Source organism: Rhinatrema bivittatum, chromosome 4 (genome assembly GCF_901001135.1).
Source record: "Rhinatrema bivittatum chromosome 4, aRhiBiv1.1, whole genome shotgun sequence".
In the NCBI taxonomy this organism is placed as follows: Eukaryota; Metazoa; Chordata; class Amphibia; order Gymnophiona; family Rhinatrematidae; genus Rhinatrema; species Rhinatrema bivittatum.
This window is the reverse complement of record NC_042618.1, coordinates 85,639,405-85,660,877: the sequence shown is the minus strand read 5'-3', so window position 1 is coordinate 85,660,877 and position 21,473 is coordinate 85,639,405. Positions and strand designations below refer to the sequence as shown.

The 21,473-nt window shown below is 46.4% G+C and overlaps 1 protein-coding gene across 3 annotated transcripts in view; it reads right to left on the bottom strand.

Moving 5' to 3' along the window:
- The window catches only part of ABCD4 (ATP binding cassette subfamily D member 4), a 272,156-nt gene that overhangs the window by 141,851 nt on the left and 108,832 nt on the right, over positions 1-21,473 (bottom strand). For all 3 annotated transcript variants that reach the window (XM_029598440.1, XM_029598438.1, XM_029598439.1), the window contains exons 7-8: positions 11,473-11,598; positions 7,903-7,953 (exon numbers count right to left, since the gene is read on the bottom strand). In XM_029598440.1, coding sequence (XP_029454300.1) covers positions 7,903-7,953; positions 11,473-11,598 — 177 coding nt within the window. The remainder of the gene's footprint in view (positions 1-7,902; positions 7,954-11,472; positions 11,599-21,473) is intronic.

Genomic DNA, 21,473 nt, shown 5'->3' with positions numbered 1-21,473 from the left:
GGTTTTCAGTTTCTTTCTGAAGGAGAGATGGCATTGTTCCTGGCGTATATCTGGGGGAAGCGAATTCCAATGGAGCGGACCCGCTTTCGAAAGTGCTCGCTTATGAATGGAGTTGTGGACCGAGGATTTGTTAGGGGGGGCCTTGAGAGAACCTTTGTAGGCGGATCTGATCGGCCTTGCGGAAGTATGTAGTTTGAGAGGGATGGAGAGTTGGAGTGTGGATTGCTGGTATACAGATTTGGGGATGATGGTGAGAGTCTTGAATAGTATTCTATATTGGATGGGTAGCCAATGAAGGATTTTTAGAATAGGTGTGATGTGGTCCTTACGACGTGTGTTTGTAAGGATCCTGGCCGCTGCGTTTTGCAGCATCTGTAGAGGTTTAGTAGAAGAGGCGGGAAGACCGAGTAGTAGAGCGTTGCAATAGTCAATCTTTGAAAACAGTATGGCTTGCAGCACTGAACGGAAATCCTGGAAGTGTAAGAGCGGTCTTAGCTTCTTCAGAACCTGTAGCTTAAAGAAGCATTCTTTAGTTGTAGCGTTAATGAACTTTTTGAAATTCATTCTAGAGTCAAGGTCTCTAACCTGGCTAGCTAGTGGAATACTTGTATTATTGGCGAAGGGGATGTCATCGTTAGGGGAGATAATCAGGAGTTCCGTTTTGGAGGTATTAAGGACCAGGTTGAGACTCGAGAGAAGAAGGTTGATGGTGTGTAGGCAGCTGTTCCAGAAATTTAGAGTAGAGGAGATGGGGTCCGAGATGGGGATTATGATTTGCACATCGTCCGCGTAAATAAAATGGGTAAGGTTGAGGCTGTTTAGTAGCTGGCATAGAGGGAGTAGATATATATTGAACAGGGTAGGGGAAAGTGAAGAACACTGTGGTACTCCTTGTTTTGAAGGTATGGGGTGGGATTCTTTGTCATTAATTTTAACTTTGTAGTGCCTGTTGATCAGAAAAGATTTGAACCAGAGCAGTGCAGAGCCAGAGATGCCTATTTCCTTTAGAAAGTTGATGAGGATAGAATGGTTAACAGTGTCAAATGCTGCGGAGATGTCGAGTAGGGCTAGCAGGTATGATTGTCCCTTGTCAAGGCCCATCAGGATGTTGTCCGTTAAAGAAAGAAGGAGGGATTCTGTGTTAAGGCGTTTCCTGAAACCAAATTGAGAAGGGTAGAGAATGTTGTGAGAGACAAGGTAGTCTGTGAGTCGGATGTTGACCAGCTTTTCCATTAGCTTGGCTATAAAAGGTAGGTTTGCAATGAGGCGGAAATTTACAGCGTTAGTTGGGTCCAGATTGGGTTTTTTTTAGTAGGGGTTTCAGGGAAGCAATTTTTAAAGAGTCAGGGACGGATCCTTGATTGAGGGAGCAATTTATAATGTCGGCCAGAGGTTTAGCAATGGTGTTAGGAATGGTGAGAAGTAGTTTGGTCGGTATTTGGTCCAATTGGTGTGAAGAAGGTTTCATTTTCTTGATGATTGATTCGATTTCCAGGGCTGATGTAGGTTCAAGAGATTCTAGTGTCTGTTCGTTGATGGATGGTGAATGATTTTGGCTTGGTGAGAGCGAGGGAGTTGATGAAATGTTGGATGTTGCCAGCGGGGGCAAGAAGATTTTTGATTTTGTTCTCAAATGAAGATTGCCAACTCTGTAGATTTGCTTTGGGCTTCTTCTTCTGGGAAGGTAGGGGGTATAGGGGTGGTAAGGGCTGCAACATATGAGAACAGAATTTTTGGGTCGTATAGGAAGCCGTGTATTTATTTGGTGTAGAAATCTTGTTTAGTGCGAGTGATGGATGTCCTATAAAAGTTCATTGTTGTTTGTAAGAAGTCAGTGAGGTAGGGGAGGGATCTTTTCGCCAGCGTTGTTCTTTGTGTTGTAGGTCTTGTTTTAGTTTCTTAATTCAGTAGAGAACCAGGGTTTTTTGTTCGTGTGGGCAGGGTTGATAACTTTTGAAGATAAGGGGCAGATTAAGTTTGCTACTGAGTGTGTGATGGTTTGCCAGGAGTTAATAGCGGGTCAGCATCGGAGAGGTCCAGTTTGGTTAGGTCTTTGGCAAGGCTGTTATTGAGAGTGTCCATGGAACAAGGTTTCCTGAACTGGATAAAGGATTTCTTAGCAACGGGAGTCTGTTTTTGTTTTATAGTTAATTCTGTCACTATTAGCGAGTGATCTGACCAAGGGATGGAGGGTGCAAGAAGGTGGGGAGATGGGCAAGATGGTTTCATTCGTGAATATCAGGTCAAGCGTGTGGCCTGCCTTGTGTGTGGGATTGTTTATAATTTGTTTGAAGTCCATCGCTTGGAGGGAGGAGAGAAGGGCTTCACAGTTGGATGATGGAGAGGGAGAATCAACATGGATGTTAAAATCTCCTAAAATGATAGCAGGTGCGTTAATGTTGAGGTGTTTGGCTATGACTTCGATGAGGGGAGAAGGGTCAGCTTCTAGGAGCCCTGGGGGGGCATAAATAAGGCAGATTTGAAGCTGAGAGGAATTGAATAGTCCGATTTCAAGTTTGGTCGTCGATTTGAAGGCTTGCTGGGATATCCTCAGTTCTTTTTTTGCAATTAACATTATTCCCCCCCCTCTGTTTTTAGGTCTGGGGATGGAGAAGATGTCGTATTGTTGTATTGGTAGTTGGTTAATTGTGGCAGTATCAGTGTTTTTCAGCCATGTTTCGGTAATGGCACAGATGTCCGGTTGGGTGTCCATGAGGTAGTCGTTGAGCATGTGGGATTTTTTTGAGAGCGACTGCGAGTTGAGAAGGGTTAAGGTAATTAAAGATAAACCTAGGAATTGTGTTAGTGGGGAGATCATGATTGGAATCAGGGATCTCTTTGAGCATATATTGAGTAGGGGTGAATTCGCTCTGTTGGAGAGTGAGCGAGGGATGATCGGTATGGAGTAGGTTTGAATCATGTTTTATTTGAAGAAAGTGGATGACGGTTAGGATTGTGGGGGGAAATATAGCTGCTTGAGGAATTGAGTGATGTGAGTGTGGGGTGCAGGAGACGTTGGGTGCTGGAGTGATTGCTGGCGTGCTGGACGATTGCAGGAGTGGTTGGATGAATGCTGGATGCTGGCGGTGCCTGGACGAATGCTGGATGCTGGCGTGCCTGGAGGAATGCTGGATGCTGGAGTGCCTGGATGAATGAAGGATGTTGGAGAGGCTGGGTGCAGGAGTGGCAGGGAAGTATGCTTGACGAGAAGGATGTAGGGTGCTTATAATAAGGAGCGGGTGGGAATAGCCGAAGGAGAGAATAGCTGTGGGCGGCTTTTTGGTCTATGTGCTGGAAGCGCACGAAGGGGCGCACAAAGGGGCAGGCCCCCTTTGTTGCGCTCCTTAGGCGCGGCGACGCCTGGAGCCGTTTTCAGCCCTTTAAAGGGCTCTGGGGAGGCGTCGGGGCTTCCGGGGAGGGCTTACTGGTTCCCTTCCTTTTTAGTACCTTCCGCTGCTTGCCGTCCCGATTTCAAAGGCCGCTCTTTTTTATTTTTTTTTTCTTTGAAGAGATCGCCTCGGGGGCCTCGCGAGAGAGGTTGGTCCCGGTCCTCGGGGGGGCCTCGCGAGAGGCTGGTCCGGTCCACCTCCCCTGGCCCCGATGGGCCGACGCTGACCGCGCGGGGGGGAGGGCTGACCTGGGCTGAGGGGGAAGAGCCGGCTGGCAGCGCAGGGGGAGACAAGGGCGCGGCAGGAGCCGTTTCAGCCCTTTAAAGGGCTCTGGGGAGGTGTCGGGGCTTCCGGGGAGGGCTTACCGGTTCCCTTTCCTTTTTTCTTTAGTTCCTTCCGCTGCTGCCGTCCCGATTTTCAAAGGCCGCTTTTTTATTTTTTTTTCTTTTGAAGAGATCGCCTCGGGGGCCTCGCGACGAGGCTGGTCCCGGTCCCCTTCCCCTGGCCCCGATGGGCCGACATCTTCTGAAAGATCAAGCGGCTGCAGAATTAACCTCTCAACATCCAGGCTGTGGGCGAAAGAGCCTGGAGGTTGGGATGCCGCAGCCTATCCTGATCTTGCATAATGAGATCTGGGAAAGACCCCAGACTGATCGGTTTCCAGATGGACAACTCCCGCAGGAGTGGAAATCAGACCTGTCTCATTCAATGAGCAGCTATGAGAATCATAGTAACCTGTTCTCGCTACGATTCAAGAGAGTGTTCACCACTAAAGGAATCAGAGGGATATACATACAGAACACGCTTCCCCCAATGACAGGCCAGGGCATCTGATTGAGACTGGTTTGCTATCTGATCTAGACAGGGGAGCGGAACAAGGTACCTTACTGTTGCAGGGGGACATGAACAGATCTATGTCAGGGCTCCCCCAGAGGCAGATATTTGATTCGATACCCCCTGGTCTCGACTCAGCCTGTTCGCTACCACATTCTCCGTTCCAGCCAGGAGTAATGGCCCAGAGAACCATCCCGTGAGACAGATTTTCTTCAGACCTGCAAGAAAGATCGGCGACTGGCACCAGGTCTGATGGAGACCATCGTGGACCTCAGGCATCGATGCAGGGTAGGTACTCCTCGGCACAGGATCACTTCAGTGGCTTTCACGGCAAAAGGCGGTGCATCCCTGTGCCGGGCACCATGCATCAACGAGGAACAATGCTTCTTAGCCTTCCCTCGATGCTCAGTCTAATCCTTAACAGGTGGATGAGGAGGAGGATGGATGACCCCAGCATCATTGGTCCAGAGGAGATCAACAATGGTTAGTCTCTGGTGCCTCTAACCACTGGCAACCCTCAACGGAACCAACAGTCCCGCCGATGTCGATGGTGAGATGTCCATCGGTGCGGCTCCAAAGTCCTTTCGATGCCACCGATGCCTCGGACTTCTTCAACCCAAAGAGCTGATCCATCTTGTATAGTCGAAGCCGACGTCCCTTCAGTGTCAGAGTGCACAAGCGACAACCCCAGATGTCATGCAATGTCCCTTGGCAGAGGATGCAAACTTCATGAGAATCTGTGATCGACATAGTCCTCGGGCACTGGGGACATTGGCGAAAGCTGGACGTGGCCATGACACTGTGAAACAAAAGGGTAGGAGGACGTAACAATGGCAGCAGGTGTTGATGGCTGGTGGGCACCAAGGCACTGCCACCATGGGAGGGAACAGACCGCGAAAAAAATACTTACCCAAAACACTGAAAACTCTGAATGGGGACACTACAGGGAAGAGAGGGACCCAGTGATGGACCGAAGAAAAGGGTCATGAAAATCCGAAAAAACAAAACAAAACAAAGTTTTCCATAGGCAAAGATTCAAGTTTTTAGAGCTCAATCAAACTGCGAGGCTCACAGCTCCATGGAAAAAGAGAGACTGAAGAGGGACCATGCATGGATGTGTGGTATAGGGTATGCTGGGCATGCTCAGTGTGCCTAGTCAAAGTTTCTAGAAACTTTGATACAAGTTTTCCGCATCGGGCTCCATCTGTGTGAGGACTACCTACTTGCTTGTCCTCAGAGAAACTAAACACGTCACGCATTAGTGATCTACAATCAGCAGGATACAGACGCTAAACATGCATCTCCATGAAACAGACACTAACACACTGCACATCAATCGTGTAACTACTACTACTACTTTCACTTAACATTTCTATAGAACTACTCGAGGTATGCTACTGACAGACAAACAATACATAAGAGACAGTCCCTGCTAAACAGAGCTTACAATCTAATCAAGATAAACATACAGGGCAAAAAGAAATTTGGAGATTTTCATATAGTAAGACAATGGTTAAAATTTAGTTAGTTAATGAGGCTGCAGGCGGACAATCAGACTAAGATTTTAAAAGCAGCCTCAGAAAGGTGGGTTTTTCAATAGGATTTAAACAAGGCCAAGAGAGGAAGCATGACACACCAGCTCAGAAAGTCTATTCCAAATACATGGTACAGCAGGTAGGCCAAGGAGGATAATTTATTTATTTATTTAAAAACTTTTATATACCGGCGTTAGTGGGGACATCACACCGGTTCACATATTAACAGCAGATCAGAAAATACATTGTAACAGGGCGAGGGAACTTGGAGGGGGAGAACAATAGAGAAGCAAAGAGGGATAGTGAACAAGCCGATAAAGTATTAAACAAGTATTTACAAACATTTACAGCATTAGTGGCATTGTATTGGATAAGGACTGAGTAAAGACATTTGGCTTTAGCCATAAACAGGTCATTGAAGTCTTTGAAAAGGACTGTTTCAGTTCAATGTAGAGGGCAAAATCAGACAGGAGTGGATGAAAAATGCTTGAGATGCAACTAAGTCAAGACAGAGACAGTGAACAACACGTTCAAGTAGTTTGGAGGCAAAAGGGAGAAGTGAGATGGGACAATAGTTGGCTGGACAGGTAGGGTCCAGTGAAGGTTTTTTGAGGAGTGATGTGATCACAGCAGGAGTAGTGGAGAGTGATAGATTGAGAATGTGATAGATGGGATATCTGCAGTGGGAATAGAGCTGAGGTTATCAGTTTAATCTGTTAATTGCCTGTAGCAAATATAAGCTACAGAGTGGGTGCAGAAACATAGATAGTGAATTCCAGGGGTGAGCTAGGGCTGGGGTTTGGTGTGCCCTACAGGATGGATAAGAGGAGGGGCAATTATATCTAAGGCTGAAGAGAGTATAGTGTTGTAAGAAGAAACTGCTTTATCAGACAATGTAGTGAAGGATGGGAAAGATATAATAGGAGTGGAGAAGATAAGGGTCAACAGCTTGGCGATTCCAGAAGATGTAGTGGTGACTGGACAAGGCTGTGGAGGAGGGTGGTTTACATAAAGTCACCAAGGATAGGGAAAGGGGAAGATGGGTAAATGAAGAAGGAAAGCAAGGAATCAAAGTCAGTGTGAAAGGAGGAGGGAGATTTGTCATCGGGTCGATAAGATGACAGGTACCCAAAGAAATAGTGGAGTGAAGAAGCGGATGGAATGGGCTTCAAAGGAGAAAAAAAGGGGGATTGAGATGGGAGAAGGGGGACAGCAGCACCACCATGGCCTATCAGTCGAGGTGCGTGGGAGAGGAGAGATCCACCATGCAGAGAGGAGCAACTGAAGCCGTGTCCTCAGGGGAAAACCAGGAAAGGAAATGAAGAGAAGGAGAGGTAAAAAGGTCATGAATATAGGCAACCTTCTTCCAGATAAGAGTTCATATTGCATAGGAAGCATGAGAAAGGAAGAGAAGGAGGAGGGAGATGGGGAATATTTATTTATTCGTTTTATATAGGGTCAACCTGAAACAATCTTAACTGTGTACACAATTATATAAAATCCTATATAATATTACAATAAAACAAATTTTGAAAAGTAATCAATAAAAAACATGTTATTTGCTACATAATAAAATTAAATTCAAATAAAACACAAAAATTATAACTAATATGGTAAAATTATAGATTTAAACTTAAGAAATAAAAAAAAAAGAATAAATTAAAATAAAACATAATTTAAAAATATAAAACAATAAAACATAATTAAAAGATATAAAACACACATAAGCCAGATGTTATAGCTTTAAACGCAACAAAACAGCCAGAATAAGGGATTATTGCTCGCACAGTCATACTGATTTTTTTTACTCTGCAGTCAGCTCATATGCATTTTTAGAGATAAGAATAGTGATAAGATTGGAGGACAAACGCTAAACATGCCACTCAGTCATTTACTATCACTAGTGGACAGACATTGAACACTCTACTTGTCACCGTGATAAAGTATCTCCACAGACACTAAATATATTGTCATTCATACTGCTCCATTCCTTTCTCGCTTAGCCAATGTAGAGAGAGCAGCTGGACCAAAAAGGAGCTAAGAAAACAATCAGGATAGTAAAGCAAATCCTGTCACAGCAGAGGTCTGTCACTTCCTTTAGAAATATCAGTACATCCTGAAGGGAATTCACACAAAGCTCTCACCTGTAGAAAGCTGCAGACTCTGCATTCACTCGAATCTGCATGTGCTTGAACCTGTGCAGCCAAAGGGAGGAAGACTCTGAAATCACCAGAATATACATCTTACTGCAAGCCCCTCCTAATCACCCACAACCTCCAACCATGTCTGACAACTGACACACGCTACTGCACGCCTCTCACTAACCACATCCTACAGTTACACCCACTATAAGCCCCTCCTAATCACCCACACCTCCAACCATGTCTGACACAGTCACACGCTACTGCACGCCTCTCACTAACCCCATCCTACAGTTACACCCCACTATAACCCCTCCTAGTCACCCACACCTCCAACCATGCCCGGCGCAGTCACACGCTACTGCACGCCTCTCACTAACCCCATCCTACAGTTACACCCCACTATAAGCCCCTCCTAGTCACCCACACCTCCAACCATGTCTGACACAGTCACACTCTACTGCACACCTCTCACTAACCCCATCCTACAGTTACACCCCACTATAACCCGCTCCTAGTCACCCACACCTCCACCATGCCCGGCGCAGTCACACGCTACTGCACGCCTCTCACTAACCCCATCCTACAGTTACACACCCACTATAAGCCCCTCCTAGTCACCCACACCTCCAACCATGTCTGACACAGTCACACGCTACTGCACACCTCTCACTAACCCCATCCTACAGTTACACCCCACTATAAGCCCCTCCCTAATCACCCACACCTCCAACCATGCCCGACACAGTCACACGCTACTGCACGCCTCTCACTAACCCCATCCTACAGTTACACCCCACTATAAGCCCCTCCTAGTCACCCACCACTTCCAACCATGTCTGACACAGTCACACGCTACTGCACGCCTCTCACTAACCCATCCTACAGTTACACCCCACTATAAGCCCCTCCTAGTCACCCACACCTCCAACCATGTCGGCACAGTCACACGCTACTGCACGCCTCTCACTAACCCATCCTACAGTTACACCCACTATAAGCCCCTCCCTATCACCCACACCTCCAACCATGCCCGGCGCAGTCACACGCTACTGCACGCCTCTCACTAACCCCATCCTACAGTTACACCCCACTATAAGCCCCTCCCTAATCCCCACACCTCCAACCATGTCTGCCAGTCACACGCTACTGCACGCCTCTCACTAACCCATCCTACAGTTTACACCCCACTATAAGCCCCTCCTAGTCACCCACACCTCCAACCATGTCGGCACAGTCACACGCTACTGCACGCCTCTCACTAAACCATCCTACAGTTACACCCCACTATAAGCCCCTCCTAATCACACACCTCCAACCATGCCCGGCTGACACACAACGCTACTGCACGCCTCTCACTAACATCCTACAGTTACACCCCACTATAAGCCCCTCCCTAATCACCCACACCTCCAACCATGTCTGACACTGACACACGCTACTGCACGCCTCTCACTAACCCCATCCTACAGTTACACCCCACTATAAGCCCCTCCCTAATCACCCACACCTCCAACCATGCCCGGCACAGTCACACGCTACTGCACGCCTCTCACTAACCCCATCCTACAGTACACCCCACTATAAGCCCCTCCTAGTCACCCACACCTCCAACCATGCCCGACACAGTCACACGCTACTGCACGCCTCTCACTAACCCCATCCTACAGTCACACCCCACTATAAGCCCCTCCTAGTCACCCACACTTCCATGTCTGACACAGTCACACGCTACTGCACGCCTCTCACTAACCCCATCCTTCAGTTACACCCCACTATAAGCCCCTCCCTAATCACCCACACTTCCAACCATGTCTGACACTGTCACACGCTACTGCACGCCTCTCACTAACCCCATCCTACAGTTACACCCCACTATAAGCCCCTCCTAGTCACCCACACCTCCAACCATGTCTGACACTGTCACACGCTACTGCACGCCTCTCACTAACCCCATCCTACAGTTACACCCCACTATAAGTCCCTCCCTAATCACCCACACCTCCAACCATGCCCGGCGCAGTCACACGCTACTGCACGCCTCTCACTAACCCCATCCTACAGTTACACCCCACTATAAGCCCCTCCTAGTCACCCACACCTCCAACCATGTCTGACACAGTCACACGCTACTGCACACCTCTCACTAACCCCATCCTACAGTTACACCCCACTATAAGCCCCTCCCTAATCACCCACACCTCCAACCATGCCCGACACAGTCACACGCTACTGCACACCTCTCACTAACCCCATCCTACAGTTACACCCCACTATAAGCCCCTCCTAGTCACCCACACTTCCAACCATGTCTGACACAGTCACACGCTACTGCACGCCTCTCACTAACCCCATCCTACAGTTACACCCCACTATAAGCCCCTCCTAGTCACCCACACCTCCAACCATGCCCGGCGCAGTCACACGCTACTGCACGCCTCTCACTAACCCCATCCTACAGTTACACCCCACTATAAGCCCCTCCCTAATCACCCACACCTCCAACCATGCCCGGCGCAGTCACACGCTACTGCACGCCTCTCACTAACCCCATCCTACAGTTACACCCCACTATAAGCCCCTCCCTAATCACCCACACCTCCAACCATGTCTGACACAGTCACACGCTACTGCACGCCTCTCACTAACCACATCCTACAGTTACACCCCACTATAAGCCCCTCCTAGTCACCCACACCTCCAACCATGCCCGGCGCAGTCACACGCTACTGCACGCCTCTCACTAACCGCATCCTACAGTTACACCCCACTATAAGCCCCTCCCTAATCACCCACACCTCCAACCATGTCTGACACTGACACACGCTACTGCACGCCTCTCACTAACCCCATCCTACAGTTACACCCCACTATAAGCCCCTCCCTAATCACCCACACCTCCAACCATGCCCGGCGCAGTCACACGCTACTGCACGCCTCTCACTAACCCCATCCTACAGTTACACCCCACTATAAGCCCCTCCTAGTCACCCACACCTCCAACCATGCCCGACACAGTCACACGCTACTGCACGCCTCTCACTAACCCCATCCTACAGTCACACCCCACTATAAGCCCCTCCTAGTCACCCACACTTCCATGTCTGACACAGTCACACGCTACTGCACGCCTCTCACTAACCCCATCCTACAGTTACACCCCACTATAAGTCCCTCCCTAATCACCCACACCTCCAACCATGCCCGGCGCAGTCACACGCTACTGCACGCCTCTCACTAACCCCATCCTACAGTTACACCCCACTATAAGCCCCTCCTAGTCACCCACACCTCCAACCATGTCTGACACAGTCACACTGAACAGCAAGCCTTTCCTGAACTGCATATTATTCTTATATTATTCCAAGGGTTTCCCACTCAAACTTCACTGCTAGGCTCTATTTTGTTAATCCCTGAAAGCAGATACACTTTACATAAGCGCCACTGACCCACCATTTGCAGAAATTCTGCTCAGAAACAGAGAAGGACGGTGGCACCTGGACCACAGCATGCCCCACATGGCTCCACCCTTCCAACAAAGGCAAAGGTGAAAGGTGAAGTAAAAAGGCTGACCTAAAGTCTCCTTCCAGCTTCTCCTGATGCACAAGGGTCGCAATGATTGGTCCCATCAATATCTTATTAACCATAGTCCCAACGACGAAGTAACCAAATATACTGACAGGTCCCAGCCAGCTGGTGCTGAAAGGAAAACAGAGAGAAGCAGGGTAGTATTGATCTGAATCAAATCTTTGATTATACTGAATGACTTGGATAAGGGACAAAGGTGAGAAAAATGCACCAAGACTTTCAGGAAGTTCAATTACAGCAGAAAGAAGCCAACACAGCGACCAACAGCAGGTTAAAATAGTTTGGACCAAGCTGTCTGCCTAGTTGCTCTTTCTTGTTTCACCTCAGACCCTACTTGATCTCCCACCATCTCCTTCCCTTGTTCCAGTTTTACCGAACACGTTACCCTGTCTCCCACCTTCAGTGCTCTACTTTACTTTCTAAATGCTAGACGTCTTGTTCTAATCCTGTAGACTTATTCTTCTTCACTAACCTATTTTACATAAAGATCTGTTTCCTCTTCTATGCTCACTTTTATTGCTACCCATAGATCCTTGATTTCTGACAGGACTTTTTCCAACACAACTGCTTTTCTGTATACCCTCCGACTAGATTTTGCTCTATTTTATTGCACTACATTGTTTTATCTATTTTTTGGTTTTCATTTATTTGTCTTGGTGCTCTATTTTATTCTTTTAAACTGTTTGTTGTATTATGATTTTTGTTAGTTTTATTTGATATGTTTGATGCCATATATTTACTAGCTTTTACCTTGTTAGATTGTTCTAATTTTACATAGCTTTCTTTTACCAATGTAATTAATTCTGATTAATCAACTAAAATAAATAAACATTATGCGGCTAACTGAGATATTCGGAATTAACCACTTAACCAATGAGCTAACTCTGATGGTGCCATGAGGCTGTCCTAAAGTTAGCCAGATATACTTACCTGGTGACTATGGCGCCCCTAGTGGCAGGTCCTTTGGGGTGACTTCAGGCTTGGAAGCTTATTATCAAGGACTGCCGCAGCAGATTCCTTTGTAGCAGAGTCAACACTGAAGTTTTCCCTGCGAGTAACGCTGACAGTGTACCCTTTAGGCAAGGAGGCTATGGGTTAAAGTTACTTATATGGGGAGGTCCTCATAAAGCTAGGAGATTGAGACAGGTCTGTACTCGTTCCATACTAAAAGTAAGAGTCACCTTCCAGGCAGGGCACCCTTTTGCCATAACTTAAAATAAGGTATTATACACCCAGGCAGTAACTTCATATAGTGCTCTGGAGTTTATTGAAACAAACTTCACAGAAGAGAAGTCACACACAACATAAAAGTATTGCCTGAAATGCATTTCCACCCAATCAATGTGAGCTTGGGTTTGCTATCCTTTTAAACCAATGATTAGTTAAAATAAAACAAGCAGCTTCTTTCTCTAGGCTCTACTATGCTTTCCCTCCACATACAGATATGCAAAGCCGGTTTAATACAACAGTAACTCCCGATTCTCCCAGATATAAAGCAGTGCTGGGAAAACCTCATTAACAGAAGAAGGGCTCCCTAGGCCAGCTCCATGGCCCTAATTACAACTCTCCACAGCTGCCATCGTTTAATACAAGAACCCGATTTACACAGCTACTCGCTCATAGTTACTGATAACCCCCAAAACATTTCCTTTTCTTCATACTAATTCCTACTTGGCCCCCAACCACAAAATAAGTGCTCTCAACATTTACATAAAAGCTTCTACCTTTGCTTCTTCAGTAATAGACCTAGCCCCTCTCATTAACCCATAACAGTGCTAGAGACTCTTATTCAACAAACTGCTGCACAGAAGTGAAAAGGGAAAGCGATATCTTAGGGCTGACTCAGCTTTAGAATAAAGGTGGGCCTGGGCACTGTTCTCCTTCTACCTCAGCCTCTCCATCCTCCTCACCTTCCATTCAGCTCTCCTGAATTGCCTGCCCCTTTCTGGAGGGCTCCTCTCTTTATGTGAGATAGGCTACCCCTCCCTAGGAAGACACCGCCTCTTTATTTCCCTGCCCCCAACCCTTCCTGGGGCTGACTATCAGGACATCTGGGAAATGTAGTTTCCTTTTACTTCCTGCAAAGTAACCTTCACACTTAAGGAAAAACACCCAACGTTTACAGCCCAGAGACTCACCTCTGGCTCAAATCCCCACAATAGCCAGGTATATTCCACGGCACAGCCGCACTACTAAATATCCCGGTTAAGTTAGCCAGATAGGTAAATTCAGCTACCTTAACTATATATTCCATAGCTGAATATAGACCTCTTAGTGTAAGGTGGATAAATCACTAAGGCCTGGAAGCTCATTTACACTGTGTGCTGAAATGACCGCCACCAAAAATATGACCATCCACCTAAAATATAACCAACAGGTCACAGGAGCGCAGAAGCTCAAAAAAAGCTTTCATCAACTGAGCTAACACCACGTTGAGGTCCCAAGACATAGCGGGACGCCCCAGGAAAGGCTTCAGTTGAAGCAGACATCACATAAAACATACATCCATGGGCTGTACAGAGATGGGATTACCTTCAACACATGATCGCTCTCAAATGAACCCTAATGGAGCTGGTCTTCAGACCAGCTTCCAAAAGGTGTAGAAGATAGTCAAGCAGTTTTTGTGGTAAGCAAGAGAAAGGATCTAGGGCCTTTTGTTCACACTACACGGAAAACCTTGTCCACTGCAGTCCGTAATACTTTCTAGTGGAAAGCTTTCTAGGAACTATAAGGACCCAAGACGCATCTTCCAAGATATCGAGCGGTTGCAGGATCAGTCTCTCAACATCCAGGCTGTGAGCAACACGGCTTGAAGGTTGGGATGGAGCAATCTCCCTCAATCCTGGGTGATGAGATTTGAAGAAGTTTCCAGTCTGATCGGTATCTGGATGAACATCTCCCAGAGGAGTGGAAACCAAACCTGTCTCGGCCAATGAGGGGCTATGGGATAATGGGTCCTTTGTCCTTGAGAAGCTTCAACAATGTCTTGTCACCAGTAAAGCTGGAGGATGTGTCTACAGGAAACCCTTGCCCCAGTGGGGGCAAAGACATCTGAGGCAAATCTGCCATGTGCCCTGTATAGGGAGAATTGAGGAACCTTCCTGTTGCACAAATAGATGTACCCTCTGGGCTTCTCCAAAGGCAGAAGACGCAATTCACAACCCCTTGACCAAGAGACCATTCATGGGGCCTGTTGGAGCAACTCAGTCTGTCCGCGACTGCATTCTCCATTCCAGCCAGGTACATAGCCCTAAGAACCATTCCATGGGAGAAATCCCATGATCATCTCCGGACTACTTCCTGATTCAGTAGGTACGACTCCGTACCTCCCTGCTTGTTGACATATCACATTGCCACTTGGTTGTTGGTCTGTATCAACACAATTTTGTTAGACAGCCAATCTCTGGAAGCCCACAGTGTGTACCTGATTGCCCAGAGCTCAGGAAATTGATTTGACAAGGTTGTTCCTGGGCGGATCACAGAACCTGGGTGGATCACAGAACCTGGGTGCTGAGCCCATCGACATGAGCCTCACAGTCTAGGATGAATGCATCTGTCACTAGCACAATTTGGACTCGAGGGCTTTGGAAAGATATCCCCCGTTCCAGATTGGAATTTTCCTGCTACCAGGACAAAGACTCCCGGGAGGGATGGAATGATTTAGATACAGTCCTGTGATCCTGAGTGATTTGTCGCCACTGGGACCTTAGGGTCCATTGGGCTTCCTGCATATGTAAATGTGCCAAAGGAATGACATGTACTGTTGAGGCCACGTAGCCCAGTAGCCTACCCAGATGGTCGAGTGCATAGACTCCTCAGCCCCTGCCGAGAGGTGCTCTTGACCAACCAATTGTCCAGATAGGGGAAAACATGAGACTTGTGAAGGTGCGCTGCCACTACGGCTAAGCATTTTGGAAGACACGTGGGGCCAACGCTAGCCCAAACAACAGAACGTAGTACTGGAAATGCTGTTTTCCTACCACGAATCAGAGATGTTTCGGTGGCCAGGGAAGATTCTCGATGTGTGTATGCAATCCTTGAGAGACCAGGGAGCATAGCCAATCCCCTTTTTCCAAGAAGAGGATCAAAGTGCCCAGGGAAACCATATTGAACTTTTCTCTTTTTAGAAATGTATTCAAGGCCCTTAGGTCTAGGATGGGATGGAGTTGTCCTGTTTTCTTTGGAATCAAGTACCACCAGGAGTAGAATCCCTAACCTCTGTGCCCTAATGGAATAGGCTCTATTGCTTTGGCCATTAAGAGGGAGGAGAGCTCTGCTAGAAGCTCTTACTGATGTGCTACTGGTCCCCAAAAAGGATGTGGGGAGCAATTTGGCGGATCACGCAAAAGGTTTACTCTGTACCCTCTTCAAAAATGGTGAGGACCCACTAGTCCAAGGTTATCCTAGGCAACTGGTTCGCATAGAACTGCTGCCTACCCCCAAATCAGAAAAACCCTCACCATGGGTATGGAGACTTGGCTATACTCCATGCAATCCAGTTAAAACCCTGTCCTCGGCATTTGCTGTGGTGCTGGTTGTGGCTTTGGGGCCCTCTGCTGCCTAGGACGGCTATGAGAGACCTGTTGCTGCTGACAGGGATGAGGTGCCAAAGGATAGTATTTCCTCAGAAGAAAAAAAAAAAAAAAAAGACTTCCTGAGGCCAGACCTTGAAGCCCTCCTCAATGAAGAGGACGCATCCCGAGTGCCAGCAGAGAGCTGCTGTAATGTCACATAGTGGTCCCAAACTTTGGCCATCGCATCCTTCACCTTATCTCTGAAGACATGCTTTCCAGTGCATGGCACGTCAGCGAACCGCTCTTGAACCTCCTGACGAAGATCCGATGCCCACAGCCAGGCAGGTCTATGGGCACCAATTCCTGCTGCAGAGACACTCTATGCCATCTCAAAAACATTGTACGTAGACCTGACCCCGTGTTTCCTGTACTCCAGACCCTTGTGCACCAGTAAGTGGAGTGTGTCCTACTGCTGTTGAGGAAGATGCTCGGCCACTTCCTGCACCTGGTTCAGGATGTCCCACATATACTGGCCCATGTAGAGCTGGTAAGCTACTATGCAGGCGATAAGTGTAGCACCCTGAAACACTTTTTTCCCCCAAGAGAATCCATGGCCTTCTTATCCTTCCTTGGAGGCACAGAGGAATAGGTCCGAGTGCACCTGGCCTTCTTGAGAGTGGATTTGACCACCACTGATTGGTGTGGCTGCTGACACTTATTGAATCCAAAAACCTTCTGAACAAGATAGATCATGTTCACCTTTTTATTAACAGGAGGCATTGAGAGGGGGTGTTCCCACATCTTCATCAACTCCAAAGGATATTGTGTACTGGGGGTTCCATAGTCTCCTTAGGAGGCTCCATGTACTGGAGAATATCCAGCATCTTGCACCGTGTATCCTCCTCCATCTGTAACTGAAAGGGGATGGCTTCCAACATCAACCATACGAAACCTGCAAAGGAGAGGTCTTCTGGTGGAGACTTCCTTCTGTCATCAGGAGGAAAGAGTTCTGAGGGAAAGCCTCCCAATGCAATGGAGTCTGAAACATCAGAAGAATCATCCCCCCCAGGGGATGTAAGGGCCCTCCTCCTCACTGTCAGACAACGGATGAGGCCCAAGGTGCTCGGTCCCCGGCCACCAGTATGGGAACCAAGTCGGCTAGCTGTGGTGACCGAGACTCCAAGGCTGCCCCATCACCGGGAAGCCTCTTCCTCTGAGGAACCTGGAACAACCACTGGACTGACTAGTAGCTGCCCCGACGGGCATCAACACAGCCTCAGGTACAGACAACAGTGATTGTGTTGGTAACACTCCAATGAGCATGTGCAGAGATTCTAGCAGCAGTTCGAGGATGGATGTTGCCAGCCCTGATGTCATCAATGCCCAACACCGAGGCTTTGCATGTCCTTCTCCATTCCCAGCTCAAAGATTGCTGATGGCAAGGCTGGCTGGGATCCAGGAGATGTAACCAAATCCTCTTTGGAACTGAGAGGAGGATTTGTGGTGGGCATCAGGACCAGTGGAGACTGTGGCAAACCCCTGGAATCTATGGAGGACTGGTGCTCCTGGGGTCATCACAGCTAAAGCTGGTGCATCCCGGGGCCTGACACCAAGCATCAATGAGGACCAATGCCCTTTGGCTTCCCTCGATGCTCAGATCAGTCCTTCCCTGGTGCTGAGCCAGAAAATGACGATCCAGATGACTTCAACCTGGAAGAGGCAGGCAATGGCTTGTCTCTATCGTCCCTGGAAGCCATCAACACTGATGAAACCAAAGGCCCTGCTGATGTGCTAAACGTGCAACAGTGTGGCTCTGCAGTCCCTCGATGCCGATGCATTAGTCTTCTCCGATCTGAAGAGGCGCTCCATCTTATTAAGCTGGATCTTACACTTGCTGCAAACCCAGACGTCATGTGATGCCCCCTTGTCATAAGACACTTCATCATGGGGATTCAAGGGCACCACATCATGGGGATTCAAGGGCACCGCTTAAAACCCAATGAGGACATGGCGTCACAAAATAAAAGGGATGCAATATCAAAATTGATGGTGGTGGCCTTTGATGGCTGACAGGTACAGAGTACACCACCACCTCGGGTAACTGACTGTGAAATCTTCCAAGCCATAAGATGATAAGGGCAGAAACAGGGGCCCCCGGGTCAACCACATGATACTGATTACCGGAAAAAAGCTAAAACATGCCATAAACTTCTGAAAAGAAGTCACAAAAAAGTAGAAACACAAGGCACTGCAGAAAAGAATAAACTGAAGAGGACCCTATGTCGATGAGTGGTATACTGCATGCATGAGCATGCTCAATGAGGTTCAGTCAAAGTTCTAGAAATTTTTACATAAGTTTTCTGTGCCGGGCTCCATTCAATGTCATCACTCATGTGTGAGGACTACCATCCTGCTAGTCCTCACAGAATAAGATTACAACCAAGTTAGAGCCATGACTATATCAGTAGCTCATCTGAGAGCTGTATTTCTCAAAGATATCTGCAAAGCTGCAGCTTGTGATTAGTACACACCTTTACATCCCATTAGTGTCTGGACAATCAAAGAGTGACAGTAAATTTCAAAAGTTTTGCATAGTCTGTTCACTCAGTAATTTTCTCTCCATGGTAGGGTCCTGGTTGCTTATACAGTAAATACTCTGCTGCAAACCACAGTTTGGGATTCCTCACGTCATGGCAAATTTGGCCCTACTTGTTGGAGAAAGCAAGTTTAATTATCATAAACAGTTTTCTCTGTAGGCAGTCGGACAAATTAGCATGCTAAACACCCGCTTCCCTGGAGAGTTGACTATTTGGCTACACTTAGATCTATTATCAACCAATGGTGCTCACGATGCAATGCTCACACGGGAATTCCTGCATATGCCTCAGCAGAGCAAACATTCTATGAACTTATAGAGAAGGATCTGTTCGGCGCCCATCGGATGTCACCCACATTGCATGGCTAATTCATCCTGCTCTCTATGGAGAACACTGTTGATGGGTAAGCAAACTTGCTACCTTGGAAGCCAAACCTGATGTATTCCATGCATTAAAAATGATAGAAGGAATGCCAAATGACTGCCAACATGGTTAAAAGATGAGGTGAAAAAAGGAAAATTTGTTCTTACCTGATAATTTCGTCCTGTAGTACCACAGATCAGTCCAGACTCCTGGGTTTTGCCTCCCTACCAGCAGATGGAGGCAGAGAACAAAACTTTGAGGCACTGCTCTGTATCTGAGAGAGCCACTTGCAGTCCCTAAGTACTGACCTGTACCCAAGCCAAGATGTCAAATTAACAAACCCTAAGCAAACTAAGGGCGAGCAGAGAATACAGTTGGAGCTCCCTATAACCAGGATCCTTTGCATCAAAAATATAGTAACATATAAACTTATGTACACTTTCAGTAATTCTGCAAATGCTTACATACTGTCTCAACAACATCCAGAAGCAAGAAAATCTTTCGAAAGAAGGGGATGGGTCTCTGGGCTGATCTGTGGTACTACAGGAATGAAAATTATCAGGTAAGAACAAATTTTCCTTTCCTGTTTATACCCCAGATCAGTCCAGACAAGTGAGATGTACCCACGCTCTCCTATACTGGGCGGGAACCCGAAAGACCCACACACAACACACCTTCCAGAAAAGACACCTCATATAGCACCTGCACATCCAAGCGGTAATGCTTAGTTTATTTATTTAAAAACTTTTCTATACCGTCGTTCAGTAGAGCACCATCACAACGGTTTACAGTTAGGCACAAATATGTTTGGTTTCTAAATTATCCAAAAGGTGCCAGTATTATACAGTTACATAGTTCAAATAATATACTCTAAATGGTGAATGGGTGTGGTTACCATTTATGATTGTTAGCGTAATCATGTTCTTATTAGTTTATGCACTGTGCATAGTGTTTAAATTGCAACTCTTTGTTCTATTGGGAGCCAGTGTAAATCCACCAGTGTTTGAGTGATATGATCTCTTCTGCCTTTACCAGTAAGTATTCTGGCAGCCGAGTTCTGTAGTATTTGCAGTGGCCTGATTGTGGTATATGGCAATCCTAGGAAAAGTGTGTTACAGTAGTCCATGCTGGCAAATATTAGTGCTTGTAGTACTGTACGAAAGTGTTCCTGAGTTAACTAGGGTTTTAGTCTTCTAAGGACCATTAGTTTGGAGTAGCCTTCTCTTGCTTTTTATTGATATGTGTTGTTTAAGGCTCATTTCTGTGTCTATAATTACTCCTAGGTTTCTAGCTTTATCAGTTAAGTCTACTGATTTGCTATTTTTAAGTTGGATGGGATTTTGAATTCTTTCAATGTTTTTTCGTTCAAGATGTATAAATTCTGTTTTTTTTATGTTGATTACTAGTTCTATTTGGTTTAATAGTTTTATTATGTCTAGGTATAACATTGCAAAATTCAGTGTTTTTTCAGTTGTTTCTTCAACTGGTAGAATTAACTGAATGTCATCAGCATATATGTAGTGTATGATACCTAGTCCTGCCAGTAGGTGGCAGAGTGGGAGCATGTAAATGTTAAATAGAGTTGCCGAGTGTGCTGAACCCTGGGGGACCCCTGTCTTTAGTTTGATTTTGTCTGATATTGTGTTTTTTTTATCTGTACCTGATAAGATCTATTGTTTAGATAGGATGTAAACCATTCAATTGTCTTGTTTTGTAATCCAATTTCTTCCAGTCTTTACAATAGTATGTCATGGTTTACCGTGTCAAATGCTGCTGACAGATCTAGCAGTATCATGATGTAGTGTTTTCCACTGTCAAATCCACGAAGTACGTTATCTGTTAGAGAGATTAGTAATGTTTCAGTGCTATAGTATTTCCCGAAGCCATGTTGTGATGGGAGGAGAATGTTATTGTTGTCTAGATGTTTGGCTAGTTGCTTTTGTACTGCTTTTTCTATTAATTTTGCGATCATTGGCAAGTTAGAAACAGGTCTATAGTTACTTGAAATGGTTGGGTCACTGTTTTCTTTTTCAAGATTGGTTTTATTGCATTTTTAAGTGAGTCTGGCATGACTCCTTCATATCATATCTTCAATACATCATAAATAAGTTAGATCCTAACTTTCCCCCTGTCTCCTGTTACAAAACAAATTGGGGAGCTTAATTGAGCAAAGAAAATAACATAATAATATAAACATAACTTACAGAATACGGAGTATACTATCTTCTATTAACCAATTTACCTGGGATTTAAGCTAACATTAGGTGCTACTACGCTCCTTCTGTTTCTTACACTCTTCCAAAAACTTTTCTAAATGTTCTGGATCGTAATAAACATCTTTTACCTTCTTTATGCATAACACATTTACATGGAAATCTAATAATTATTTGAATACCATATGTTCTTGCCAAATTGGCCAACGTTATAAACTTTTTCCGTCTCTGCTGTGTTTCTTTAGATACATCGGGATAGACCCATATTTTTTGTCCCAGGTAGAGGGAAGATCTTTTTA